The 26,527-nt window shown below is 42.1% G+C and overlaps 2 protein-coding genes across 3 annotated transcripts; both read left to right on the top strand.

Moving 5' to 3' along the window:
* On the top strand, positions 1-20,304 carry GNPAT (glyceronephosphate O-acyltransferase). Of its 2 annotated transcripts, none has more exons than XM_035538973.1 (16): positions 1-252; positions 2,680-2,871; positions 4,244-4,420; positions 5,819-5,948; positions 8,394-8,521; positions 8,973-9,048; positions 9,636-9,787; positions 9,878-10,008; positions 10,674-10,897; positions 13,228-13,473; positions 14,446-14,525; positions 16,868-17,008; positions 17,988-18,087; positions 18,182-18,275; positions 19,447-19,508; positions 19,813-20,304. In XM_035538973.1, the coding sequence occupies exons 1-16, from the start codon at positions 1-3 to the stop codon at positions 19,854-19,856; spliced, it is 2,229 nt and encodes a 742-aa protein (XP_035394866.1). In that variant the 3' UTR covers positions 19,857-20,304. The 2 variants fall into 2 exon arrangements, with proteins under 2 accessions (XP_035394866.1, XP_035394867.1); XM_035538974.2 differs by having other exon boundaries at positions 170-252; positions 2,683-2,871.
* A 212-nt stretch (positions 20,305-20,516) lies between these two features.
* On the top strand, positions 20,517-25,761 carry PDCD2 (programmed cell death 2). Its single transcript, XM_035538416.2, has 6 exons — positions 20,517-20,841; positions 20,923-21,171; positions 22,228-22,413; positions 23,444-23,559; positions 24,518-24,634; positions 25,342-25,761. The coding sequence occupies exons 1-6, from the start codon at positions 20,544-20,546 to the stop codon at positions 25,519-25,521; spliced, it is 1,146 nt and encodes a 381-aa protein (XP_035394309.1). The 5' UTR covers positions 20,517-20,543; the 3' UTR covers positions 25,522-25,761.
* Positions 25,762-26,527: the final 766 nt, after the last annotated feature.

Genomic DNA, 26,527 nt, shown 5'->3' with positions numbered 1-26,527 from the left:
ATGGCGCCGCCCATGGCGCGGCTCCTCCGCCCTCCCCTGCGCCCGCCCCAGCGCTGCGGGCAGCCGGGCCGGGACCGGGGCCGGAGCAGGGACCGGGGCCGGGGCACCGGGGGGCCATGGGGGCCGCAGCCGCAGCGGCGGGGTAGGGCGGGCGAGCGGGGCGCGGCGAGGCGCGGCGGCGGCGCTCCTGGCACCATGGCGGCGGCGGCGGCGGTGCCCGGGCGGGCGCGGCGAGGGACGCCCATGTACTCGGTAGGCTGCCCGCGGGGGGCTGCCCGCCTTGCCCCCTCCCCTAACCCGGCCGTGCTCACTCTGAAGCGCAGTGACGGCCCCCGGCGGTGCGGGGGGGGCTTTGGGGCTGGCTGCGGGGGCAGGGCGCCCCTTCGGGTTCCTGTCCTTGCTGGGATCGGGGCGAGGGGGCTGGAGAGAGGGGGGCGAGTCCTGGTGTCTGCAGAGATCCCCGAGCTTCGCTTCTGTGTCCCCAGGTGCCACACCGGTGCATCGTGAACGCTCCCATTTTATTGTTTTGAAGGCATAGGGAAAGCGGAGGTGTTCCAGGCTCCCACCGCTTCGCTTCTGTCACTGCCAGTGCCCCGGTAGCCACCTGCCCCACTGGGTTCTCCGACTGGAGGTTCCCGGTTGTGGTTTCTCTCAAGGAGCTCTCTCCCGGCCTGCGCTGGAAGCCCCTGCAGCACCTTGGCTGTGGAGCACGAAAGGAGCGATGCTCTTCTTCAGCCGTTGGCTCCCTCAGTGCTATGTCAGGCCAGGACACGAAAATAACTATTGCTGCGGGAAGAAATCCGTGGCAGGTCAAATCTAGAAACGTGAAATGGAGACAAGTGGCAGGGAGGTGACTTTTCCTTTGGCCGTGGCCTTTGTGAAGCCTCACTCACCGTGGATGCGTTGTGGAACGGCTGTAGCAGTGCAGCGGCTCCTGATGTGGCTGATGATACCGGGGCTGAGTGCTGGATTTCCTCCTTTTTTGTTGTTTCTTGTGTTCTTTTGCATGGGGTTGCATGTTGTAGGATTTAAACTTTCGTGATTCCAAGAAATGTTGCTTAGTTTTTCTGGGTAATGTCTTGTCACGTACTGATTTAAGCAGGTGCATGCTTAGAGCTGACCACTGTTTGCTGAGGCTATTTTGAGCTATCTTTTTCACTATTAAAAGGCATAAGTGTTTTTTTTTACGGTTTTATTTTTAATCAGGAGGGTTGATATAAGGTATCACGGCAACCGATGACTAATACAAACTATTTCCAGTCTCCTTGTCAGTTTGTGGCTTACATGGCTCTTGTAAAATATCAGCCAGGTGAAAAGTATGGAAGAAGACAGATTGAAAACTGTAATACTAAACTTCCACAGTTATCTTGTGCTAATGAATGGACAGGAGCTAAGTGTTTGCTCTGTTTTCGCTTTAAATGTCAGCTGCTTTTGATAATGTTGCTGATGTGGCTGTGGTCAACCGGCAGTGAAAGCTGACTCCCTCTCCCGAGGCTGAAAACCTGGCTGCTGCTGCTGGGCATTTTGCGTATCTGTTCCTGGTGTTCTCCTGTGCGTTTGCTGGCCAGGCTTTCGTCTTGAGGCTAGAGAAGGTCGCTCTGACAGCCCGTGAAGCAATGTGTTCTCTCCTTCGCTTTCAGACTGATTCTGCACAGGTTGTATAGGAGAGAAGACAAAATGAGTGGAAGGGGTGCCTGTGCTGCAAGTTGTGCTGAAGAGGAAGACATAAGCATTTTTATCTTAGCATCTTCTTCTAATAAATGTGCTTAATCATAACTGTTTCCTTTGTGTTGCACTGAGCCTTGCTTGTCTGATGAACTGTTGCTGCTGTTCTGAAGTTTGGAGGAATATGATTTAAAGACTAAGGGGTCATTCATATGATCTGTGCTGTTAGAGGAGATAATAGGAGAGATCTCTCTCCAGCACAGGGGATGCCTACTGACTCAAGGAGAAGAGTTTTGTCACAGATTTCTACAGCGGGATGGATCCTCAACTAGCTCTGGATGCACTGCTAGCTTTGCTGCTTACTAGTGATGCTGGTCACTCAGGGACTGCACTCTCTTTATAACTCTGTGTGCACCATGTTGCGTTTTTGGTCTTCGTGTGGCTGGTAATAGTTTTTTGGTTCTGTTCCTACCCGGCTGTGTTTTCTGTACCTTATGTCCAAGGCTGGTGAAAGCCAGCACCAAGGTCCCAGATGCAACTTAAAGCAGAAGGGATTATTTCTGGTGTTGATGATTGTGTTTTTATAATGTCATGCGTGTTATTGCATTCATGCAGCTGCAAGAGTAGGGATCAAAGCTGTTTCAGTTAATACCTCTTAAGCACGAGGAGGCTGGAGGCAAGGCATTTTAGCTTTAAAGCTTAGGTGTTTCCTCAGCCTCTTCCTGTTGGACAGAATTAAGTAATGTGGCATATGGTGATTTGGGGACCTTTGCAGAGGGAAATGGTTGTTTCTTTTGTCTTTGCTTTCTTTTGGTTTTAGTTTCTAATTGCAGCATTGTTCCAAGCAGGCAATATTTGTTCATGCACTCAGAGCGTTGAATGGAGACGTTATAGAAAGGTTAACAAAAAAAGACACATTGCAAAAATTTTGCACGCTATTATTTTACTGCTGTAGTCAAGCAGATCACTGAATTGCTCGAGACGGTGTCTCATTCTTTATTTGTATGTTCCCAGCAGAAAGAGCTCACGTCAAAGAAAAGGGATGAGTTTGAAGATATCTTGGAGGAAAGGCGATTGTCCAGTGACTTGAGATATGCAATGAAATGTTATACTCCTGTGATCTACAAAGGACTTTCACCTTGCAAGCCAAATGCTATTAAAACTGCTGTTCTGCAGTCAGAGCAAGTTCAGTATGTTATCAAGCAGGTGAGCCTGAACACCGAGCTGTAAGACAAAGTAGATTGAACAGAGCCAAATTTTGTGTGGCAACGGGAAAAAATAAAAGTTACTGCTGGTCTTGTCAAACACCAGAGCTGTAGTTTGAAAGGCACTCAAATACATCAGTAACTAGGGAGGCACGCTCTTCTGGCAGGAAGAACAAATACTGGTTTACCACAGAGTTGCCACTAAAGCTGTTGTGTTGTAGTGTTTTTATTTTCTGTATATGACACTTTACGTTCAACTTAACCAATGTGCTTGACTTCTTTTTTTTTCCTCCTCCACTGTCCTTGATGCAGAGCAGGATTGTGAAAGATTCTGCTTAGTAGATGTTTTTGTACTTTGAGGATGTTTTGTAGCAATTTTATAGGCTAGTGATGTATTTATGAATTAGTCATTGACACATTCCCTAAAATGAGAGTTATTAGAAATTTAGAAATGTTAGAAATTTTTCAGACAAGTGTCCAGTGGTTAAAGGGAGTTAGTCCTGCCATTGCAATCTAGTTCTCAGCTTTGGACTAGAAACTACTGAAAGTATTGCTGGCCTCTAAACTGAGCTGTGCTGTTTGGGAAGCTTTTTCCCCTGTCACTCTTCCTCTTTCTTCCTACTCCATGTTCTGTAAAAGGCATGTTCCTCATTCCATAACAGAAAAAAAACCAAACCAAACTTTTCAGCTAAATATTTCTATATTTAGGAGAGAATATAAATCTCTCCTCCTGTATAAATAGAAGAGATGACCATTATTTAAGTCCGTTTTAAGAAACTTCAAAAGGGAACGTGTGTAAGAACAGAAAAAAAGAACATTGATATGCAAAGCTGGTAGAGACAGCGCTTTGTATGCATTTCAGCTAGCGATTGCTACAGTAATACATTACAAAGAAAATCAAGCTTGATAGGGCTGATGTTCTTCAGCCAAGTCTGAAAATCCAGTCCAAATGCACTTCAGAGATTTACTTAAATATCTCTGCAAACATAAGTTTCATTTTACTCGATAAAGAAAATTGCACGCAGCCTTCTTAGACCAGTAATCTATGAAATATTCTTAGAACTGAACCTCCTCTGAAGATGCTACAGGCTAAAATATTCAGATGGTGTGTTTAGGGGGGGGAAAAATGTTGCTCCCTACTCCCTGTTGACAGCTAAGCTCACCATTGATTTTGAACAGCTTTAACTTGGCTTTTGCTTGCTGGTTAACAGCAAACAGATTCTGTGAGATTAGATGTATGCCTATCCCATAAAATAAAATCTTGCTGGCTATTGCATTAGTGTTGGCATAATTATTGTGGCACATTGAGCAGTGTGCACGGGCAAGGAGAAGGGAATCGCATCTGACTGCTCTTTTGTTTGTTTTCTCTTTAGTTAGCAAAAGAGATGGGAGAATCACCTGATATTATTCAAGAAGAAGCCACAGAAATCCTGGATGAGATGGGTCACAGTATGCAATTAGGAGCTGTCAGATTTTTTGCCTTTACTCTGAGCAAAATATTTAAACAGCTTTTCCAGAGAGTTTGTGTGAATGAAGAAGGAATGCAGAGAGTGAGTACTGTTGGGGAAAAATAAAAAGGTATAATATTTTCATGCTGGTTGCTTAGGCAAAGACTCCCATCTTCACTTCCAGTAAAAAATACAAAAAAAAAAAAAAAAAGACTGCACTTGTGTTTATTGCAGCTTTTCTAAATAGAGGAGAAAAGACAGATGACGTGTAAGTTTTTGAGGCAAACAGCATCGTTTTTTGTACACTTCCAAATGTTTCCTGTGGTAAGGAGATGTTTTGCATAAAGCATCTTGCAGCTTTTGCAGAGATTATACAGGCCTTCACTTGGGATACATTTGGCAATGAGGAACATACGATCTGTAAGATTTAAATATATATATATATTGCTTGTGCCATGTATTTTGATGCTTAGAAGGAATTTGCTTAAAACTTTTTAGTAGGATAAGAGGAATTGTGATCTTGCAAAAGTGAACTGTTCATGTTATTTGTTTGCATTTTTTTTCAAGAGGGCATTAAAGGTAAGTAGTTGTCAAAAGAAGACACGTGACTGTCATTCTCTTTCTCTTGTTGCTTTTTTTCACTTCTGTAATTGTTTTGCTAGTTCTTCAGGGATCTGAATTCCTAATTAAAAAAAAGTTCTCTGTATGACTAATTTTGATCAAGTGATTTATGAGATGTAAGAGATGAGAAACCTTTATTCAACAGTTTTGTTTCGAGAATACTTTGACCTCTTTTCTTTTAGCTTGGTTTGCCTTTTAAAATGGCAATTAATACAGTACATCCTGGAAGCAATTTCCATGTGGGGTGGAACGTGATGATTGCTACCTGGGCAGTAGATAAATAGAAATGCTGGAACTGTTTCTGGAGGGAAAGAATGGTATGTGGCCAAGAATATAAAAAAAAAAAAAGAGTAAGTTTTTTATTGCCTAATTTTATGTGGCTGAGTGGGTTGGCAGTTCTGCAAAACCTTCATATAGCTAAGATCCATGAAACACTGTGTACCACTGTAAGATGTCTTAAGTTTGCCCCAGTCTGGTGGGGATTTGTTGTCCCCTGTTTCATTGCAGGTTGTCACCCCTCTGGAGGAGGGTACAGTCCATGTCCTGCAAGACTTAACAATGTCAACCCTTACAGCCCCTACTGGGCTTCCCATTCCCATCAAAAGGGATTTGGATTGTGCCATCATGTAATGAGGTGGCCCTGTCTTTCGAGTCCTGTGGTGCCTACGAATCACAGGTTGCTATTCTGGAAAGTACTGCTCCAAATTTCCTATGACTCCATGCTGAAAAAGATATAAAGTATGTGAACAGAGAAACCACCCTCATCAACAAATCAGCTTCTGTTTGTCTGAAGCCACGTGAAGGTCTGTATTTGCAAATTCCAACAGTTGTTCCACAAATACTGGAGCAATATTGTTTGTTCTGGTTTTCTTTTTTCAGCTGCAGCATGCCATTCAAGAGCACCCAGTTGTACTGCTGCCCAGTCACCGAAGCTACGTAGACTTTTTGATGCTGTCTTACTTGCTATACACGTATGACTTGGCTTTGCCTGTCATTGCTGCAGGAATAGGCAAGTATGTTGTTTTAGCGGTGTTTTCAGGATTCAGAGTACTGGTAGCAATTGGTCTGGTATCTGCTGCTATAAATACTTGCGTTTAACTTCTGTTCCAAGTACATTTTGTTAAAACCCGCTTGGGTTAGATGTTTGCAGTGTACGTGCCTCTCCTCTGTGTTGAGTGCCATCAAAAGTGAATTTTTTCATAGCAAGTTCAACCAGAAGCACCTCACCTGCAGACCCAAGGCTGGGCAAAGATAGGTGTTTGAAGCAGACTTTGATATTACTTTCCTCGCCCAGAAACAAGCAAAAACTTGGCCATGAGCTCCTGTGTACACAGAAGGTTTTGCAATACCTGATACAGTTTTAAGCACAATCATAGTAGCCAGATATGAAGTGCCAATCACCTTTTGCTAGCTGGTGGTGTGACTGACTCCCTTGAAAGCATTGGCAGAACTTCATTATGCAAAGTGCTGAGAGCAGAGCTGGCTGAGAAACAGAACTTCGTCAGAGGGCAAACTGTCCAGATTTTGAACGTAGTACTAAAGCAGATAAAGCTGGTTTTATTTGTGGGAAACGGTTATTGAAAACTAACAGTCAGTATCTTCTCAGTCAATGTGCTTTTTGAAACTCCTGTCTCTATGGCAGCCTTTAACCAAGAAGCCTGATCTTGGAAGTCAGGAGTGTCAACCAAGTCTTCTAAGCAGGCAGATCTTCTAAGCAGGCAAGCTAGCAAAGATCTGGGAACCTAGTACTCTCCTCTAGTTTACTGGATCATCTCTTTTAAAGACTGGGGAATGAATGAGCCTGGAATAAACAGATAAGATGCTCCTACCCCATGTCATTTTTGTCAGATGAACAAATTTTGCATTGTTTTCAATGGAAAAATATGTGAAAATGCTCCCATCAACCTAAACTGCTTTTCGTTTTCAGTAGATGGTGTTTGATATCAGGAACTTTGTTTTGAGCCTCTTACAGAAAAGGTGTCACAGATTTTGGAATTGTTTTATTAAGTAAGCACCTGTAATGGTGAGAATTTGTGGGTATTTTTTTCAGGTCTGTATTATGCTTACGTTTCCTCCCATAAAAAAAAAAAAAATGGGGGCAGGGATGATTTATGCCATTTTTTGAAAAATTTCACCTAATGTTCTTCTGATGCTCTAATATAGATTGGACCAGATGGGAATTTTTCAAGGGTGCAGGCTAGATCGTTACTGTCTTTTCCAATTGGGAGATTAAGAATACCAATAAAAAATCAGTGGAGGCTGGGAGAATAGTGAAGATAAGGTTCTGCTGATCTGTGAAGTAGGGGTATCTTGCCTTCTGTGTGATGCAGGTTAGCTTCTGGTGAATTCGGAATTTGATGTCTCATAGCTGCCTTTATCAAGGTGCTGCAGCTACTTACCTGCCACATATTATTCTGAAACTGCTCACGTGCTGACGTAGGTATTGGTGTAGTGCTTTGTTAACTTTTGGATTAGACCCACTATTAAGTTTGGAGCCTCAAAGTAGTAGCTACAGATACTAGTACTAAAAAAAAAAATTGCGTATGTGTATTATTTTAAGTTCCTCAGGTGAAAATACAGTTCTCTGATTGTAGTCATGTACAATGTGTTGTTAGATGTTCACAAGATGTGGTACACTAACTCAAGGTGGTACTTGTGCTGAGTCTTCTGATTGAGGAATAAGCGCCTCTGCTTTGTTAGTTGTCGTTTGGTTTCAGGTAGCATACACCTAGATCTGTGGGGATTTGCTGCTGTTGCCACCCAGGGTCCTGTAGCCAATTTCCTTTTATCTATTTTGTATCGTGAGTGAATCTCCATTCTCAAATGTTTCATCGATTGAGGTTGCAAGAAGGCAGAAGCAGCAAATGGCCAGCTGCTTTGTAGACTCATTTTAAATACCTCATGAATAAATTTAAGTGTTTCCTAGTTTTGGCAAGTTAAACGCTGGTCGTGATTGCTTGAAACTAGAAAATTACCAAAAATTTTAGCTGATTTAGTCTACCATTCCTAAATTGATGAGTCAGGCTCTCAAATGGTATAATGTAACATAATTGGTTAGTTAATTTCCAGGGTTAATTTTTGTGTCTTCTGGGATACATTCAGTGGTAACTGAAGATGAGTGAGTCAATGTACTTAAAAAATATATATATATATATATATATATATATATATATACACATATAGTCTTCATTATGGCTGAAATCTGGACATCTAAATTATTGAAACAAATTGCTCTAAGTGAATGCTCTTTCCAAAAATAAAATATAAAACACTGAAAGCAAATTATAGCATGACAATCACATCTTCCAAGTATTTACAACAGAATCCTTGAAAGAGATCTCCTTTATCCTGGTAATTGAATCACTTTATTACATAAAGTGTTTGATTCTGCTGAAAGTTATTAATCAATAAGTTTTGTGTTTGTGGTCTTGTTTTTTGTTGGGTTGTTTTTCAGATTTCCTAGGAATGAAAATAGTTGGTGAGCTGCTGCGAAGGGCAGGTGCCTTTTTCATGCGGCGTTCCTTCGGTGGGAACAGGCTCTACTGGGCAGTTTTTGCTGAATACGTAAAAACTATGTTAAGGGTAAGTAAATTACTGAACTCTCAAAGTGTATGCTTAAGAAATACTGTATTGCAGTGATTCATGTTAAATGTGCATGATGTAGGCAGGAGATTGAAAGTCTTCACTGTGATCTGTGGAAATGGATTTTACCTCAGAATTCATGTAGGTGAAGAGCATGTTTGCTGTCTCTTCCTGCAGTTCATCAGTGGGCGATAAACAAATTGTTCACCTTCAGTTGCTTTGGCTCATGTGCCCATATCTCATAACAGACAAAATATTTTTTTTTAATTTAGCTATATGTTGTGGCAAATACAATAGATGAATACAGGCTTTGAAATGACTGAAGTTAGAGATGCATGGCTTCCATTAAAAAAAACTGCTTACATTTTAAGTACTTGAAATTGTTTGTGGGTGGTAAAGATGAAATATTTCAATGTTTCTGACAAGCTTTTTTTTTGTTTTACTTTTGTAGAATGGTTATGCCCCAATTGAGTTTTTTCTTGAAGGGACAAGAAGCCGCACTGCCAAGACTCTGACTCCAAAGTTTGGTAGGTTTGTTGAAAACTTGGAACTTTTTATGATTAATAATGTTTTCCTTAGTGGTTATGTTTCTCCGAAGTCCTTCAGATAGGAAGGGATGTTGAAGCGGTGGGAAATTGGTTAAGTCTGTCAGAGTAGTGGAAAACGCTATAGTTTGATTTCCAAGGCTAAATAAAGAAGGGCAATACATGCCTCTTGCACTCTGCTGCTTTCTCTCCCATTGTGTATATAATTGCATAACTCTTCCCTCTTTCCTTTCTGGAAAATAAGCTTCCCCTTACCTGCACAGAAGTATTTTAAGCTAACTGTTTGTAAAAGACATGGGGAATCTTTAGAAAGATGATGATGTGCAAGTGCAGATAAGTGCTATTGAAAAGAGCACAAACAGCTGTCCACGTGCATTGCTTACATTTACCTTCTGTTTTAAAGCTTGGACAGTGTCTTCTGCTTCTGCTTAGTGAAGGAGAGAACAAACGTAATGTTCACCTATTCACAGCTTCTAAAAATTATTTAACTTTTTGAAAAAGATATCTTGCAGCTGCTTTTCCCTTCTTGAAAAAGACAAGCGTTTCACTTTTTTTTATCCAATTTGCAGGTCTTCTCAGTATTGTGATGGAACCATTTTTTAAACGTGAAGTCTTTGATACGTACCTTGTTCCCATCAGCATCAGCTATGAGAGGATATTAGAAGAATCTCTCTATGCATATGAGCTCCTAGGAGTCCCAAAGCCCAAAGAATCTACATCTGTGTGTAAATTCCTTAAGAACAGAAACTAGGTGGATGTATATACACCCTGCAGCACTAAAATTTTATTTTTGCTCCTCCCATTTTTGTAGGGGTTGTTAAAGGCCAGAAGGATCCTCAGCGACAATTTTGGTACCATACACATCTACGTTGGCCAGCCGGTGTCACTTAGAACGTTGGCTTCTGGGAGAATCAATCTATGCCCATATAACTTGGTTCCCAGGTATTACATCTTTCTGTGGTTTATGCACAGGAAAAACATTTGTTTAGTCCTCACCAATGTAAAAATAATTAAGAAGTTGTTTTTTTACTTTGGTTTTGATTTTTCTCCTCTCCTGTCCATTTGACCACTGAAGAAGTTTTGTCTGCGCTCAGAGTTATCATGCTTATGACTGGCTGTTTCTGAAACAGGTTGTTACTTCCATTGCTTTGTTCTAGGTTGAGAACATGCCATTTTAAAAGTTTATGATGATGTATCAGTCAGGCAAAGCTTTGTTTTCTGAGAATTCAGTGGTTTTGTTACTTAAAAAATCTACTTTCTTTCCCTTCTTGCTTTATTACTGCAGTTATGTGATTGTGTACCAAGAAGCTGCAGCTATGGCTGGATTGGGTGGGTTTGCAATTTGTTATATAAAGTTACAACACTTTTGAATGTTTTTGAGAATAGCAAGTGTATAGCATCAATACAGAGTTCTGTTTCAAATATTTTTGTGAATTTCCTCACATTTTTCTTTGTACAACATAGTGCATAGGTAGAATTACCCTCCAGGTGTTCGGTGCTGTAAAGTACTTAGGGATCTGGGAGCAATACAGAAGAAGTCTGGAATATAAATCACCCTCTTCCCTATTTTGGAGCTTTTTAACCTTGAGCTGCATGGTTCTTTTCAGACATCTTCCACAAAAACCATCTGAGGATATCCAAGAATTTGTCAGTGATGTGGCGTATAAAATGGAGCTCCTGCAAATCGAAAACATGGTTTTGAGCCCATGGGTGCTAGTTGCTGCTGTCCTGCTCCAGAATTTGCCAGCTATGGATTTTGAACTTCTAATAGAAAAGACCCTGTGGCTGAAAGGCTTAACACAGGCTTTTGGAGGTTTCATTGAATGGCCTGGTATGCACATGAAGTGTTATTTCTATTTCTTTTTTTTGTTTGTTTATGAAAGATAAATTATTTTTATGTGGAAGCAGTATATAGTGACAACGTTACAGATTGTTTTCATGGGTGCTGAGTCATAAATGGATTTTAGAATATGCCAAAAATGATGCTAAAATAGAAGGGGTTTTGCCTTAGGGCTGTAGAAGATGCTACTCTGAAAAACAGTTAGGTTGAGGCAGGACAGGTATTTTACTGTTGTTTCCTGAAGCATGGAATGAGGGAGAAATTATAGACTGCTTATAACGTCTTTCTGAAGGCTGTCTCAAGTCCTAGGCAATTAATTACCCAGTTTGCAACAGTACCTCAGTAAAATGCTACATTCGTTGCTTGATATTGGCTATGAGTTGGTACTGTGATAAAGAACTAGCCTAAACAAATGTGTGAAATAAATAAAACCAAAACTATACTTTGACTATTTATTTTTAAATTTGACTTCATCCTTTTGGGGATGCAGTGATGACTTTTGAGGTAGTGGCTTCTATGTATGTGTGTATATAATATAAAAACACAAAAATATATTTGTGTGGAAAGGTTGATTCTTCTTCGTCTTCTGAACAATTGTTTTAAGCATCTCTCTTTGAGCCAAGGTGACACAGGTAATTTGTTTTGGAGCATCAGGACATAAGTGGATAAGCGGGCAAAGAAAAGTAGTGTGTGGTGCAAATACATTTTCACTGTAGGTATATTTAAACTATGGATCTTTGCTTTTGTAGTCATGTGTATACTCAAGGATCACTCTCGGTATTGCAACAGAGAAATATGAGCAGGCCACAGTTATAACAGAACTCTCATTTCTGGAAAAATACCGCTTCTCCTTTCAGGTATCTTCACTGTAGTAAATGCAGACGCAGTCTGCTCCTACCAGACTGTGAAAGGAAAAACTTCATGGTGTTTAAACATCATTTAGAATCTTACTGCACAGTAAACTGAAGAACATACTGCATTTGGGTTTGCTTATTTATTTTTTCTTAGTAACAATGAATAAACTTCTGCTTTAGTAGAGTTGTAGTCAGAGAATGGAAAATAGGCAAGGTATAGAGAGAGAGGCAATAACTGAACAGACTTTGTTTGAGTGCATTGGCCCTGCACTAGCTGTCATTTGCATAGAAACAGGGTTTGTTGTTTGTTTGTTTTGAATTGTCAATTATTTGAAAGAATAAATAATTTTAAAGGTTAGTTTGGAGGCATCATCATGTCAGCAGCTACATGCATCCTGTCCGTTCTTCTATCTCCAAACAGCTAGCTGTTCCTCCTGCTACTGTGCTGCTTGGTTGTTACAGGCAGAACATTTGCTTAGGTATTAGAAATTTTATATTAAAAACAGGAACTGAAAAATGACTCGCTCACGCTTCTTATTAAACTGAGAAACGTGAAAATGTTGGCAAAGCTGGAATGCAGTAGGCTGAAGGAGCAAATAAGGTGCAAGGAGGTTCTATGTGAAAGCCAGCGTAAGGGGAAAATATATTTTTGTTTTCCAGTCAAAGTCTGCAGTGATTTGATATGCATGTATTGCTCTAATCATGTAAATGGTATTTTCATGTTCAGTTAACAGTTTTTATTGCTTCTTTCCTTGCTTGCTAAAGAGTTCACAATGCAGGGAATTTTGGTAGTGTTTAAAGCCTAAGATATTCCAAAAAAAGATGACTGTATTTCAAGACTTGAGGTGCTGTTCTTTATCTGCCTAAAGTTCTTTGAAGGACTTTCTTCTTTATAGAAAATAACAAACCCATAACCCACCCAGTTCCTTGCTTTAGACTTTTTTAAAAGGATTTAATGAAACATGAATGTACTTGGGTTTAAGTGCAAGCTATTTTCTTTTTGAGCAGGTATATTATGCAATGACCCCTGTTAGAATTTTCTTAAACTTAATTATGATGAGGAGTTCCTTGTTTATGAGAGTTGAGGAAAAAAACTTGTGCATCTGATTCAAAAATTACAGTATCAGAAATTCCTAAGCCAAAGTGTTTCCTTAATGATGACTGTTTCCATCAAGTAGTTCTAGCCTCTTTTATTTGGAGGCGCAGAATCTTTGTTCCAGAGACAAAGGATTTACTTGTTATTGTTAGCAAGTGGAAGAATTTAAAGTGCTGTAATGACAGAAATGTCTGAAATTTGTTCTCTCCATTGCATACAATGCCTGGGCTGAGAACATTTTTCTAACTGAATATTTGATGTAATAATTGGTCCTAAAAATAAAGCTTAACGAAATACTAGCATACTTTAGACAGTATCAACAGAGACATATTCTCTTTTGCATTTTCCTGAATCTTGCATTTTCTTGCTAGATAATCTTTGTGCCAAAAAAGCAGTTATGTCTGCCCTCGCCCTGCATTCCAACATTGCTCGCCTCGTCAATGGCCACGTGGTCCTCAATGACAAAGGAGAGGAAGATGGAGCTGCAGGGGAAATTGTCTTTAAGCGAGCTCTGGCCATCCTCATGTGTGGTACCTACAGAAACCAGTTGCTGAATGTCTTCGTGCGTCCCTCTCTGGTGGCACTTGCCTTGCAAATGACGCGCAGCTTCAGGAAAGGTACGTTTGGGTAGCTCGGGGAGCCCAGTGGCTTCGTTCCCTCTCACGTCCTCTGTGAGAGGAGCAGGAGGTTCCTGTGATTGACAGTGGGGGCTACTTGACAACGTTGTGCCAGAATTCTGAATAAGGTCCTGTGACATAAAGTGGGTGTTTTGGGAGGGGACTTTTTTTTTTTTTGCCGTTTTTGTTTACCCCTTGATACCTTTGAAGGGAGGCATATTCTGGTGAGACAGCAGACATGAGATGATTCCAGTTCTTATTTACATTGTTCTGCAGTCCAGAAGTAGTTGAGTTTAGAAAAATGTATTTGGGAGTGCTTGGGTTGCTTCCCTTGCAGTATACATTATGAAACTGCCAGAGGGTAAAATGGCCCCCAGAGTGGCAAAAATCACCTCTTGTATTTCAGTTGTTAAATAAAACTATGCTTGGAAGTGTCTCCTGCCTCTCTAGCAAGGCTTCATTTCATGACAATGTAAAATAACCTACAACCATTAAGTTTCTTGTTTTGTTGGCATTTAGCAGACCTGCTTTTTAGGTTACAAGTTACCCACGGCTCACATTCACATACAGTGCAGCCAGTTCTCAGCCTTTTTTCTCTTCTCAGTGCTGTTCCTGAAGTGTTTCAGTGCTTTCCAATACTCATTAAGTAAAATTTCAAAATATATGCCTTGGTTTTGCGCAGCATCTCATTATATGGTATTTAATGCATGTTCTTAGAAGCTACAGTCCCCTGTTCTTTCTTTTGGTAAAATCTGAATCGAGTACTTCCTGTTTCACTGTGGTGATTTCTGTTGTATCTGTACTCGTGGTTTTAATGTCAAGTTCAAATTTTATTTGGGGTAGATATTCTCTCTCAGGAATAATAATAGAGAGTAAATATTCTCCCTAAAATAAGGAATAAATGGCTTTTCAATGGCGTCCTTTTAAATTATGTTTTTTAAAACAACAATACTTTACAATATTTTTTTTCAGAGGAAGTCTACAGCTGCTTCAGCATCTTGAGAGATGTGTTCTCTGATGAGTTCATCTTCTTTCCTGGTATTTCATTGAAGGTAAAAACATCCTTTATACAAAAATGCTGATCGTCCATAGCACAGTCAGCACAGCATCTGATTTTGGAGCTCTGCTTAACAAATGCCTTGTGATAAATACCTACAGAGATATCAGCTTGATCTGTAAGTGGGAGGGAGAACTTAAAAGAGGGTCAGAGTGGAGGTAGTCATTAGGTTAGTTGCAAAACATTGTGTGAATCCACAAGGTTGCATATGCAATCTTTTTTTTAATTCCTCCAGTGTGTTTAAAAAAAAAAAAAAGGCCTGAAACTTCCTAGTTCTGAACTATTAAAGTGAGCTGTAGCAGAAGTTTGGCTTTTTTGTGTAAAACTACCAATCTTCTAGAATGGATATAAAAATGAGTAGAGCAGTCTTTTTTTTTTTTTTATTAACGAAGTGTAAATACTGTCCTGTTCCTCTGCAGTTATGAAAGAGACGTTAGGCTGTGAAGAAGAAAGTGTTAACATAGGTCTAATTGGATTCTTTCACAGAGTAGGTATGTTCTGTCAGCACAGAAGCAGAAGAGTTTTCGCTGAGGTTATAGCAGGGTCATTTTTCCTTAAAGCTCTTGCAGACTCTGTAGCAGAGGGGGCACTGCTGCTCTTTCAAAAAGTTAAACTATGGGTTCTATACCAATTAATGATCAACCATTGTATGTCCTTGTTATCTTTGACAAATAGAGTATGCAGTTCTAAATTTAAGTCCTTATTGTCTTCTGGTTGATTATACTGCGTCTAGTGCAGCTGTGATGGGCTGCTTTGTGTAGCACTATACGTGTGGTCTGTGATGGTGGGGCTGCCGGAGCACTGTGCCAACACCCGTGCTGTGTGTGTTAAAGCACATCTCTGTACCACCTCTCCTCGGATGTGCAGCATGGCCGTATCTACCTCTGTAGCATTTATATAGCAGCTAGTGTTCCTCTTATACCTTAAAATCTGAATATTACAGTGCATATGTAAACTTTTTTCTAATATGTAGTGTTGACGGCTTTGAGGCCTGTTAGATTTTTATTACTGGCATTTACAGTGTCTCATGTAGATCCAGATATTACACTATGAGCACTAGGAAGGAAGTACTTATAGTAAAACCTGATTTAAACCTCTGCAGATGAAATCTTACAGAGCTAAGAAGGTACAGCCTGTGAAGGTTTCTGAAGCGAGAGCCTTCCTAATTGCACAACAGTGCCCCTAGCAGAGTCTTAGGGAAGCTTGGGTTCCATTGCTTGAAAGCAGCTTCCCCTCATTCCACCCGCCTTCCCATATCAGCATTACTGAGACAAAGCTGGTATTGTTCATGCGTGCAGCCTTATTACAGCACTCAGTGTGTCTGCACGCTCTCCGAAAACAGCTGGACACAGAAAAGATGTGAAAACTGCAGGCAGTACGTTGCTCCCTGCAGGACTTGCCGCGTCAGTTTGTACGCATCCTGCAGGGTTGGACCTGGCTCTGGTCCAGCCAGCCTGAAATGCAGGTGAGCACAAATTTATTAGTGAAAATTGGTTTGACATCATACCCAATACAAACTGGTGCAGGCGCAGTTTTTATTTGGGATTAAAACAGATTAAATATGATTTTTATCAAATGTTAAGGCTAAATATCTGATAGCGATATTTAATTGTGATCTTTCCTGCATTTAAAAAAAAAAAAAAAAGAAGATAACTTTCATAAGAATATTCAGGATTTGTGACTATATTAAAATCTCAGCAAGCCACCCCTCTAGTCATCCACGTGTCTATCATGTCCGTTCCCTCCCCCCCTCTTCTCCTCTGGTAATGCAGGGAAAATAGTTTTGTCACTGACATTTCCATAGTCTGTAACTTTTGGCCATTGTGTTGCTTTTTTTTTTGTAGACAGCAGGTCAGTGAACTATGTTATCACTTATCACTAACAGTGTGTGTGAGATACAAGCAAGCCCTGACTTAAAAAAAATAAATAAATAAAAAAAATTAAAAAAATCTGCCACCATCACCAAACAAACATAAAGTCCCTAAAATAGACAACTTGTCCATATTCTGACAAAATCCAGGGGAATACAAGCTGGCTGTTGCAATAGCAACCACAGCCTCTTCCTAAGGTCCTAGGCCTGTTGTGCTTCCAGATTTGCTCTGTTTAAGATCATGTTCCCAGTGCCTTTTTAGAAGGGTATTTCTGGTATACAGGAAAATTTTGGTTCATGTCTCCAGAGAACGAAAGTGAGAAATGGAAGAAGTGTCATGCTCTGTTTTTTGTTACTGTGGTTTTGTTTTGGCTTGTTTTTTTTGTGTTTGGTTGGTTGGTTTTGTGGGAAAAGGTCTCCGCACTTGCTGTAGAGGTTAACATTTCAGTTGCGGTTCTCTCTCCCAGGATTTTGAGGAAGGATGTTTTCTACTCACAAAATGTGATGCGATTCAAACAACTCAACAGGAAATCTACCCCACTGACAAAGGAAGTGTTATAGTATCTTTCTTGTCAGCTATGTTCAGACCTTTTGTGGAAGGTTATCAGGTATGCTGTTTGCCAAAAAATTATCTTTTTTTATCCTGTGTTTTATACAAAAAGTAGTAGAGTAGTGATAGTTCTGCAGTACAAATAGTGACCGTTTCCACGGCTGGGGAATGGAAGAGTTGAGAAATAGCAGTAACAGGTATCTTAACATCACCTTCCCTCCAGGAACCTGATTTCAACTTTTGGCTCGGACTTTTCAAAGTGACTAAAGCAGTAAGCTGCTTTGTAACGTGACGAGCTATTGTGGGTTTACAAGTTTCACAGGGAGTATGCTGCTGGCAGGCTCCGTTGCTCTTTCGTAGAGGAACTCTTGCTTAATTCATTTTGTGGGCTGTCCTGCCACACGCAGAAATGAGTTTGTATCTCATATCTGGTAGGGTTTTTTTTTTTTTTTTTGCTTTTTTTTTTTTTTTAGAATCATTAATTCCATTGGTTTCTCTGTAAATTCTTTTTATTTTTTCCAAAAGGTTTTAGTATGGCTAAACACACTTACAATCCTGTAATACGTAACCTGTACAAAAATAGGAGGCTAAAATCTCTGTGTCAGCATAACATTGGTGGGAATGTAGATGTTTGAACCTGGTAGATGAGGGAACTGCTAATGATCTGGTGTACGACTTAAGCTGGTCTGTACTGATTTGCCTGATTTTATTCCTATCTGTAAAACAGATAATGCTTTAATAAAACTATACTGGGTTTGATTGCAAGAACAGAAATGTTAAATTGATGTCTAAGGTAACCATTGCAGTAATGAATGCTGAATCTTCTTTTAATATTAAGATTCTCATGCATGCTAAACAGTAATAAACTTTTCAGATGTGCTACCTACTGATACTTTTTGAGTTCCTCTCCTAACTTTTCAAAGTGTAATAACATTACCTCCTTATGGGGACATGTTTGTTTGTAACTAATAACAAATTGACAATCACAAGGAAGGAAGTGCTGATGTTTGTTTTTTTTTTTTTTTTTTAAATGTTAGTTAATTTTCAGATACCTATCAAAGGAAACAAAAGAAGCCTTTACGGAGAAGCAATTTGTACCTGGAGTCCGCAACTTTGTTTTTCAGCTTCTTGAAAAGGGTGCGTACAGCTGTCACGCAATATGATTTTACAAACTTAACCTGTTAATGGACAGTGGCAACATTTTTGATTGTTTTTTCTGCTTTCTCTGTAGGGAACACGCAGTGTTATGAAGCGCTGTCTTCTGACATGCAGAAAAACGCCTTAGCAGCTCTCGTGCAACTGGGTGCAGTGAAGAAGAAGAAAATGTAAGTAACACAGGCTTTTTGGTATATAAAAAGACAATGTGCGGTCTTACTGGAAGTTCTTAACGACTGAGCTATTAGCATTAAGTAGTACAGCAGACACCCGATGCCCTGAACATCAGTCAACTGAAGGCTGATTGGATTTACCTGAGTTGTGGTGAAGACCCAGGTAGTTCCTTTCTGTATGCATTGTGGAAACAGAATGGCAGCCCTCAGAGTGAAAACACCCCCGCGGGACCCAGCAGCAGAATTTAATAACTCGCTGGTGGGCTTCTTCTGACTCCCTTTTCTAAACCTTTTGGTTTTCAAAACCTTTAGCAGGGCTTTGATAAGCAAATAGAACAGCCCTGCTTATTCTGTGTGTTATAATAAGCCTCATCAGGCAATGTAAGCAATTATCAGGAACAGTAATACTTTTTCGTGTGTTTCGGCACTGACATCTCAAATCAATTCAAATGAAAGCTTAGACGTTAAAATTATTTAACACAGTTCCCAGGCCTAAGATTAAATGATAGCTATAGTTATACAGAAACATGGTCACATATGTTTCATGTTAACAGATTAATTTGTGTTGAGGTGGTATTTCTTATATTTAAAAGTATAACCACAGAAGACCCTGCTACACGTCCCCACATTGTCTTGACTGTTTCACAGAAGTGTTGGCAGCTGATGGCCCTGAGCTATTTTCTTATGTGTCTGTTCAGGAAATGAACTGGTTAAGGTTTGTATTGCTCTTGGAAAGCACACAAAGTGCCGTTGTTGTTTGTCCCCCTGCTATGTCATTGTGCTACATAAATGTCTGTGGCTGAATTCCCCTTTCCAAGTAAATGGAATAAATCAAGTGCAGCAGATTTTGAGATCAGCTGAAGGTTTGATTCAGTTTCAGAGATACAGTCTTGAAAATTGTACAATTGAAAACAAATATTCTCTTCTTGCGGCTATCCCCAGTAAAAACCAAGGGAAGACAGACTCAGGGAGTGTAAACGGGAGGAAAGATAAACCCTAACAATCCTTGAGTACAATTTGTTTAAAGGTCTGCTGTGACCTAAAAATTGGTAAGTATGCTGGTAGGATGAAGAATATGATGACATTATGAAAATGTTTAATTCAGATTACTTGTGTAGAAATGACTGAAATAAGAGATATCCATTGAAGTTATTTGTTTTAACTGTAGGTCCAATGGATTCACTTACAATGTAAATCAAGAGGCTGTTAATAAAATCCTGGACGTGTTTGGTAAGTGTCGTGAGTGGTCTCTAGTTCATTTGAAGAGAACTTTTCAAGTTACAAATGAGTTTGGACAATGAACGTACATGTTAGACCTACTGTTTTTTCCTAATAGTTCCTCAGAATTATCTGCATAAAAATACTAATGATATTTTTACAGTACTTCTTCCTGTGTAACTGACTGCAGCTTTGAATCTCTCTCCCTCTTTTTTGAAATACTGTGCAACTCAATGACCAAAAAAAAGTAAATCAAAAGGAACTTTAATGGAGTAGCTGCAAGTAAGTGATTACTTTTTCTTCTTCTTTTTGTCAGATGCCAGGATACCTGTACAGAAGCCCGTGGCTGCAAGACTCTAAGTGGTTTTTGATGCTGTGACTGGACGTAAGTACCTACTGGGGGCACAGACCACCGCCGAAGCAGAGCGGGGACGGCAGCAGACCAAGTTCACGTCTTGTCCGTCTGTCTGGGCGTTGTCAGCGTGCCAACCTGCGAGGCAGGAGCAGGTGCCAAGGCTGTGGAAGGGTGGTCCTCACCTGGGGTACTTCCCCTAACTGCTTAGAGACTGCTGCCTCCGGTGGTTAAGAGTTGTATTTGTATACTCACCTGTGGTTTGCTTTTTAAAATGGATTAAACCTTTTTTTTTTTTTTTGGATACCTATTTAAAGAGAAGCGCACAGTAACGGCTACTTAAATACATATTTTTAGACTCGTAACAAGCAACGTGGTCGGTCTCAAATGTTTCCCTGGAGTGAAGCTGTAAGGGGGGAACTGAAGGCTGAACATTAAAACGAGCGTTCAGACAAACGCGTTGCCGGCTGCCTGTGTGCGGGACGAGGCCCACGAATAAAAAACTCCTGGCCGGCGCTGTGCGTTTAAGCACGGTGGCGGCGTTTCGGCCGCCCCACGGCCGTTCCCTTTCCGAAGGGGGCCGTTGGGGCTCCCGGCGCTGAGGGAGCGGAGCGGAGCCGTTGACGCGGCGGCCGTTGGGCGGCGCCGTGCTGCGCTCGGCTGCCTTCCGCCGGCCGCTCCGCCCCGGTGCGGCCATGGCGGGCGGCGTGGAGCTGGGCTTCGCGGCGGCGGCGGCCCCGGAGGACGCGTGGCGGCTGCGCAGCGCCTACTTCCCCAGCAAGGTGGGCGGGCGGCCGGCGTGGCTGGGCGAGGACGGGCTGCCGGGCCCCGGCGCCCTGCGCTGCGCCCGCTGCCAGCAGCCCCGCGCCTTCCTGCTGCAGCTCTACGCGCCGCTGCCCGGCCGCCGCGACGCCTTCCACCGCAGCCTCTTCGTCTTCGCCTGCCGCGGCGCCGCCTGCTACCGCCTGCCGGGCCCCGGGGGGCCGCTCTGCGGTGAGGCGGGGGGACGGCGGCGGCGGGGGGCGCCTCGCCGCCCGGCGGCGGGGCCCGACTGAGCGCCGCCTCTCCCCGCAGTGTTCCGGAGCCAGCTGCCGCGGCGGAACCGCCTCTACCCCGAGGAGCCGCCCCCCGAGGAGCCCCCGCCGGGCCCGGTGGCCCCTCCCGCGCGGCTCCGCAGCGGCGCCCGCCTGTGCCGCGTCTGCGGCTGCCTGGGGCCCAGCGCCTGCGGCCGCTGCCGCCGCGCCGCCTACTGCGGGCCCGAGCACCAGGCGCTGGACTGGCGCCGCGGGCACCGCCGCACCTGCGGGCAGGCCGGCGACGCAGGTAGGTCCCCGCCGGGTGCCCTCGCCGTGCTGCCGGGCCCCGCTGGCCTGGCTGTGAGAGCGCTGGGGGGGCTGGTGCGGTGACGCTGGTGTAGGGATGGGGATGGAAGGGTCTGTGCTGCGGGTTGGCTGTAGGGGTTGGCTTCGGTGGTAGAGGAATGCGGGGTCTTTGTTGTGCCTGACACACTGCTTGCGCCCTTTGCGAGTTGCTTTTAAAATGCCTTCTTCATAAATGTAAAGGAGCGCACGAGGTGATGCCTAAAAGGATACTGTGAAGGTCGGTAGGTGAAAAAAGTACTTCAGATTTATTTAAGAAGACACCCTTTTCTTACACCAGCCCTTCCCTCTCACTGTGGCATCTCATTCACATTTGTTTGCGGGATGTTCGAAGGACAAGTACAGAGCGTTGGAAGTGTTTAATGGTGTGATGTAACTTGGTGAGCGTGTGCTGTATCTTTGCTCAGGCATTGCGCTAGTCCCTCCAATGTGGGCTGCAGGAAGTGGAAATAAACAGTAAGTAAAAAAAATATATATATATTCATACAAATCAAGTTATGGGTCAGGCTTTTGAATCACGTAACTGAAACAGTGAAAATCTGAAACATAACATAACTAATACCATCGTTACAGAAGGCATGGTCAATGCATCTGTGGAAACTTTGTCTACTCAAAATACGCAGTGGAAAAATACGAGGAATAGTGTGGCCTCAGGGTACCCGATGCAGACATGACTTGTGTGCATATGCTACTTGGAATGGGATATGCACAGAGGTGTCAAACTGCAGTTTGGGACTTTTTAATGCAGCTGCTAATACTGTCTGTCTTCCGTGTCACATGGATTTGCAAAGGTTCAGAGCAACGCATCATCTGCTAGGTTTTCTACTCGTTACAATTTTTCTTATTTTTGTATCAGATTTAACAATGATGTATTTTTTTTTTCACCCTTGCCATGTTTGGGCTGTATTTTTGCTACGCAGCTTGCTGTAGTTACTTCTGGGGAGAAGAGCGTGAAATATGAATTGGCGTTGTGAAGTGGTGCCTGTTTTCTGCTTTGCAGATGACTCGGAGAATGCAATTCCAGGCGATGACAGATTCCTGTTTCCAGAATATGAGATTTTGATAGAACCCGAGGAACCAGAATTTCCTGCTGACAGCAGTGTGGATCCTGATGATGACAAAGGAGCTGCAGGTACATCAAAGGAAGCGGAAGAACAAGAGGAACTCAGAGTTAGTAGCAGTACAGGTAAGAAACATGGCACTGCAATTCTTCGTAACGAAGCCTGCGTAACATCTTTAAAATATCACATGCTGTTGTTTTTAAGTGTTCCATCTAAACTGCTGGTGACAAAAAGCTACAGTCAATAGCGGTGCAGGCTTTTTGTATACATCCCATAATATGTAGTGTGTTTGTGGGAAAGACTCACAGGGCCCCAGCCCAGGGAGTTGTCAGAGCAGCTGCTGCAGAGAGCTAGGAGCATACTGTGTCCTTGTGTGCTTTCCTCAAGTAAGGAAAAACTCGAGTGAGATGAGCAGGGCCCTGAGCACCTGCTTCTTTCTGGACACTGCTGGAATCAGGACACCGAGTTAGAGGCTCTCGGTTTAGCTCATTTTAATACACGGAAAATACTTAACGAACCTCCTTGTCTGTGCTAGAAGGAAACTGTTCTAAGGTTATCTTAGTTGCCTTTGAATTCAGAATTTGAAGTGCAGGCCCTTTCTCCACAAAATTAATGTTTGCAGTCACCACACGGGCTTTGCACACACCCAGGGTTTGCGGTTAAAAGGGAAAGCTGCTGGGTTCCCAGCTGTCCCTAAAGCTGTCTAGAGGCTGCTCGATGCTCCGCATTGATGTGAACGTGGGAGGGCTGTGGCAGGAGTGTAGCAGATGCCCCCTTCAGTGATAGAAACTGAAAGTCTGTCCTGTGTGCAGCATGGGCGGCCTTTTCCAGATGTCACATTCTGAAGGTTCAATGCTTAGTGATCCCTGCTGGAAGCCATAAACGTTGGTAGATGACCTCCTTCCCTTTCTAATGTGCAACTACTGACATCTGTGGTTAAAATGCTACTAAAACTAATCAGTGGATGTGTGCCAGGATCTTAGATGTCACAAAAAAAAATTGTCTTAGAGTGATGTACGCTGGCAATGGCTGAGAACAAAATACTCTTACGGATGCAATGTTGTTTTTAATTTTTGGCTGTCTTGCATTAACCTGTAATGTTTGTGGATTGTTGTTTTGTTTTGTTTGTTTGCTTGCGTTTTTTTTCTTGCTTAGGTGAAGCATGTCAGTCCTTAGATGAAGAAACTCTGGAAGCAATGGCAAAACATGAGACTGAAGAAGACAAGATCTTCCAAATGTTTAAAGAGCGAATAGCTGCTGAACCAGAGCAGGTCAGAATATAGATATGTGGGGCAGATACAGAACTTGCAGATTCTGGCGCAGCATTGTTCTCCACCTGTTCCACTTTCATGCCTATGATTATAAATGGTGATGGAAATGCCTCCTCATCCTCTACACACTTTAATTAACATAGGCTAATCTTCCATAGAGGCCAGATCATATAAAATATCAACTATTTAAACAAAAGCACGGTTCCTGGTTCCATTCAAAGGAAGCACATGAAAGGAAATGCATGTAAGCAGAGGAGGAGGAAGTAAGTCTCTGTCTTTTAGCTTGTAGCTCAAGCGTTAGGGTGCACATCTAGAAAGTAGGAGACCCTGAGTCTGTTCCCTCCTCTGCTTGGGGTAGGTGCATTGCTTCCCTCTCTGGCCATCCCCATGCTGACTGCTCTGCATAAGTGCCCTTTTGTTGATAATGCATCATTTGCTAAATAAGTATTTAGATAGCAACAGAACAAAAAAGAATATGAATGTCTGAAAATACTTGCACCTTGGACGTTAGGACAGTCCCCGCGTGTGTTTAGACTCAGAACTGCAAACAGAAAGAGCTGCGCTGCATCCCTGACTTCTCTGTACACTTCCACATACTCAGCTGTCAGTCTCTCTGCCTCCATCTCAAACCTAAAATACCTGTCTAGCATTTATGGGTCCCTTAATTAGAGAAATACAAACTAAACAATGATCTAGGGATAAATTGAATATAAATTCAATTGATAAATTGAATAAGAAGGCTAAATTAATACCTACACGAGTTTTCTTAACCAGTTGAGTCATGCAAAGAACCAGTTTTGTTCAGAATACTGCATTTGCTGCTGATCGACTTGGTACTGCTTCAAGGATCAGACTTGTTTCTGCACCCATCTTACAGCTTTGTCTACGTCAGTAACCACCTGTTTTAGAACAAGCTGAAACGGCAGTCTCGATAACTTAACCTTCTGTTTAATTCTAGATTATTAGATACTGCAGAGGAGGAGAAGGCCCAATCTGGATATCAAGGGAAAATATTCCCAAAGAACAAGATATCCCAAATTGCGTATGTGGTGCCAAAAGGGTATTTGAATTCCAGGTATGTAAATTTGTTTAAAGGTAATACAGGTGATGTGGTTCAGACTTAATGGGTTCTAATTGTATAGGTATTGACTTATGCTTAGAGCAAAGGCGTTGAAGTTGCTACACAATAATGATGCTAATTTGTACAGAGTCCGTATTATTGCACTTGCTTTTCCCTATAGGATTTTCACATTTAAAAAGTATGTTTCCATTCTCATAACTTGTACCATGCATAAAACAGTGCACTTGCGAACATAGAACCATCTCTTAAGTAACAGGAATCTGGTATCGTTTATTCAGAAGAGAAAAAAGCATTCAGGATGTGAATTGGAAATTTGCCTAGCTGGAAGTACTGAACTGCCGAATTTTGAACACTAGAACCATCTGCATGTTGAATGCACTTCATGTCAGGCAAAGATGAGAAATGTAATTACGAAGATGGTAATTGGGAATGGAAAGTGGCTTGTAAGTCGGGCAGCACTTAGTCGAATAAAACTTCTGTAGCTAAAATAAGTATGGCCGTGTGTTTGAGTCTGCGTGCATCTAATGCCCTGTGTCAGGCAGGGCAAATGAGAGGGTGTTTTGAGCTGCTGTGTTACTTCGTAGTTTTGACTGGGATTCTGGTAAAGTGAACATAAATGAAAGAAAAGCCTTACTTGTTGGGGGAGAGAGAGTATAGAGCTGTGGGCTACCTCTAAACCTTTTTTTTTTTTTCCCCTGAAGATTATGCCACAGCTCCTGAACCACCTTCAGGTTGACAGCCTTGGAGAGAGCATTGACTGGGGAACGCTGGTGGTGTACACGTGTGCCGAGAACTGCGGGGACGGAAATGAGTACGTTGAGGAGTTCATATGGAAACAAGACTTCTCTGCAGGCTCTATTGAACTTCCATCAAGTTCCTAAGTTGCATCATCTAAATGTTACATTTTCCTTGTTTAGTGCATCTGTGCATTGCATTTTGCAAGCAGGTAACTGAACTAGCAGTGATACCTGGCTATCTTGTAACAATACAACTACTAGACCTTGACAGCCTCTTTATGGTGCTGCAGAGGAGCACCTTCAACAGGCCAGATGCAATTATTAATTGAATTTTGGTTCAAATCTCAACTCTGAATGTTTAAATAAAGCTGAGATGTTTTTGGACTGGTAAGTGTCTTTTGTTGGCGGCTGAACTTTAAGAACGTAAATGTTTGTCTGCCAGGGTTTTCTTTGGGTTTCTCAAAAACAAATGCACGGAGAAAAGCAGACTGCGGTAAGGTCATGTAAGTGGTTATGCTCAGCAGGCGTACAGCAGTCACAGCTACGGTGAAACCGCTCAGCCTTTCAACGTGCAACCTAAATACGCTTCTTTTTCCAAAAGGCACACTGGAGCTGAAGTGGCAGTTGCTATGCATTGTAATTCTTCATAATTCAGGGTAAATGAACAGTTTGACGTAAAAACATTAACAGAGTTAAACTGGTTCTGCATTCTAACTGTCTGACATAGAAGCAGCTTAAACATGTTCTGGAATGGCTGGCTTTGCTTGTCTGTTACCTACTGCTTGTGGCACCAGATTTTCACTCTGAACTGTATCTTAACACTGCTGTCTTGGGTGAGGTTTAAAACAAGTGCCTCCTGTGGGGATTAGTCTGGTATTTGCTGTATAGCTGAGGCAAGAGGAAAAACAAAATTGTAATGTTTAAATTACCGTAATGGTTGCTTAACTACCCCTGTGGCCAAGAGCTACGTTTGCAGTAAGGGTCAGGAAAAAGCATGGATGGTGACAGAATTTGCTCAAGAACAATCAGTCAGGAATGTTGGCCAGCTTACGTTGTGGCGCTGGCGGTGATGCAGTTCTTGGGTGGCTTGCACTTACCTTGGCAAAGCTACGTTACTGAACACCGGCTTTCTGATAGGATCAGTGAAGAC

Source organism: Cygnus atratus, chromosome 3, assembly GCF_013377495.2.
Source record: "Cygnus atratus isolate AKBS03 ecotype Queensland, Australia chromosome 3, CAtr_DNAZoo_HiC_assembly, whole genome shotgun sequence".
Lineage (NCBI taxonomy): Eukaryota > Metazoa > Chordata > Aves > Anseriformes > Anatidae > Cygnus > Cygnus atratus.
Note: the sequence above shows the minus strand (reverse complement) of the source record. Positions and strands in the feature narration are given on the sequence as shown.

Excerpts from the sequence above, each read along its gene's own strand:
- GNPAT (XM_035538973.1), top strand. The coding sequence starts at position 1 with ATGGCGCCGCCCATGGCGCGGCTCCTCCGCCCTCCCCTGCGCCCGCCC. Across the intron at positions 18,276-19,446 it reads GCAGTGAAGAAGAAGAAAAT|GTCCAATGGATTCACTTACA; the intron begins GTAAGTAACACA and ends TTTTAACTGTAG. Across the intron at positions 19,509-19,812 it reads TAAAATCCTGGACGTGTTTG|ATGCCAGGATACCTGTACAG; the intron begins GTAAGTGTCGTG and ends TCTTTTTGTCAG.
- PDCD2 (XM_035538416.2), top strand. The coding sequence starts at position 20,544 with ATGGCGGGCGGCGTGGAGCTGGGCTTCGCGGCGGCGGCGGCCCCGGAG. Across the intron at positions 22,414-23,443 it reads CAGAGTTAGTAGCAGTACAG|GTGAAGCATGTCAGTCCTTA; the intron begins GTAAGAAACATG and ends TTTCTTGCTTAG. Across the intron at positions 23,560-24,517 it reads TAGCTGCTGAACCAGAGCAG|ATTATTAGATACTGCAGAGG; the intron begins GTCAGAATATAG and ends GTTTAATTCTAG.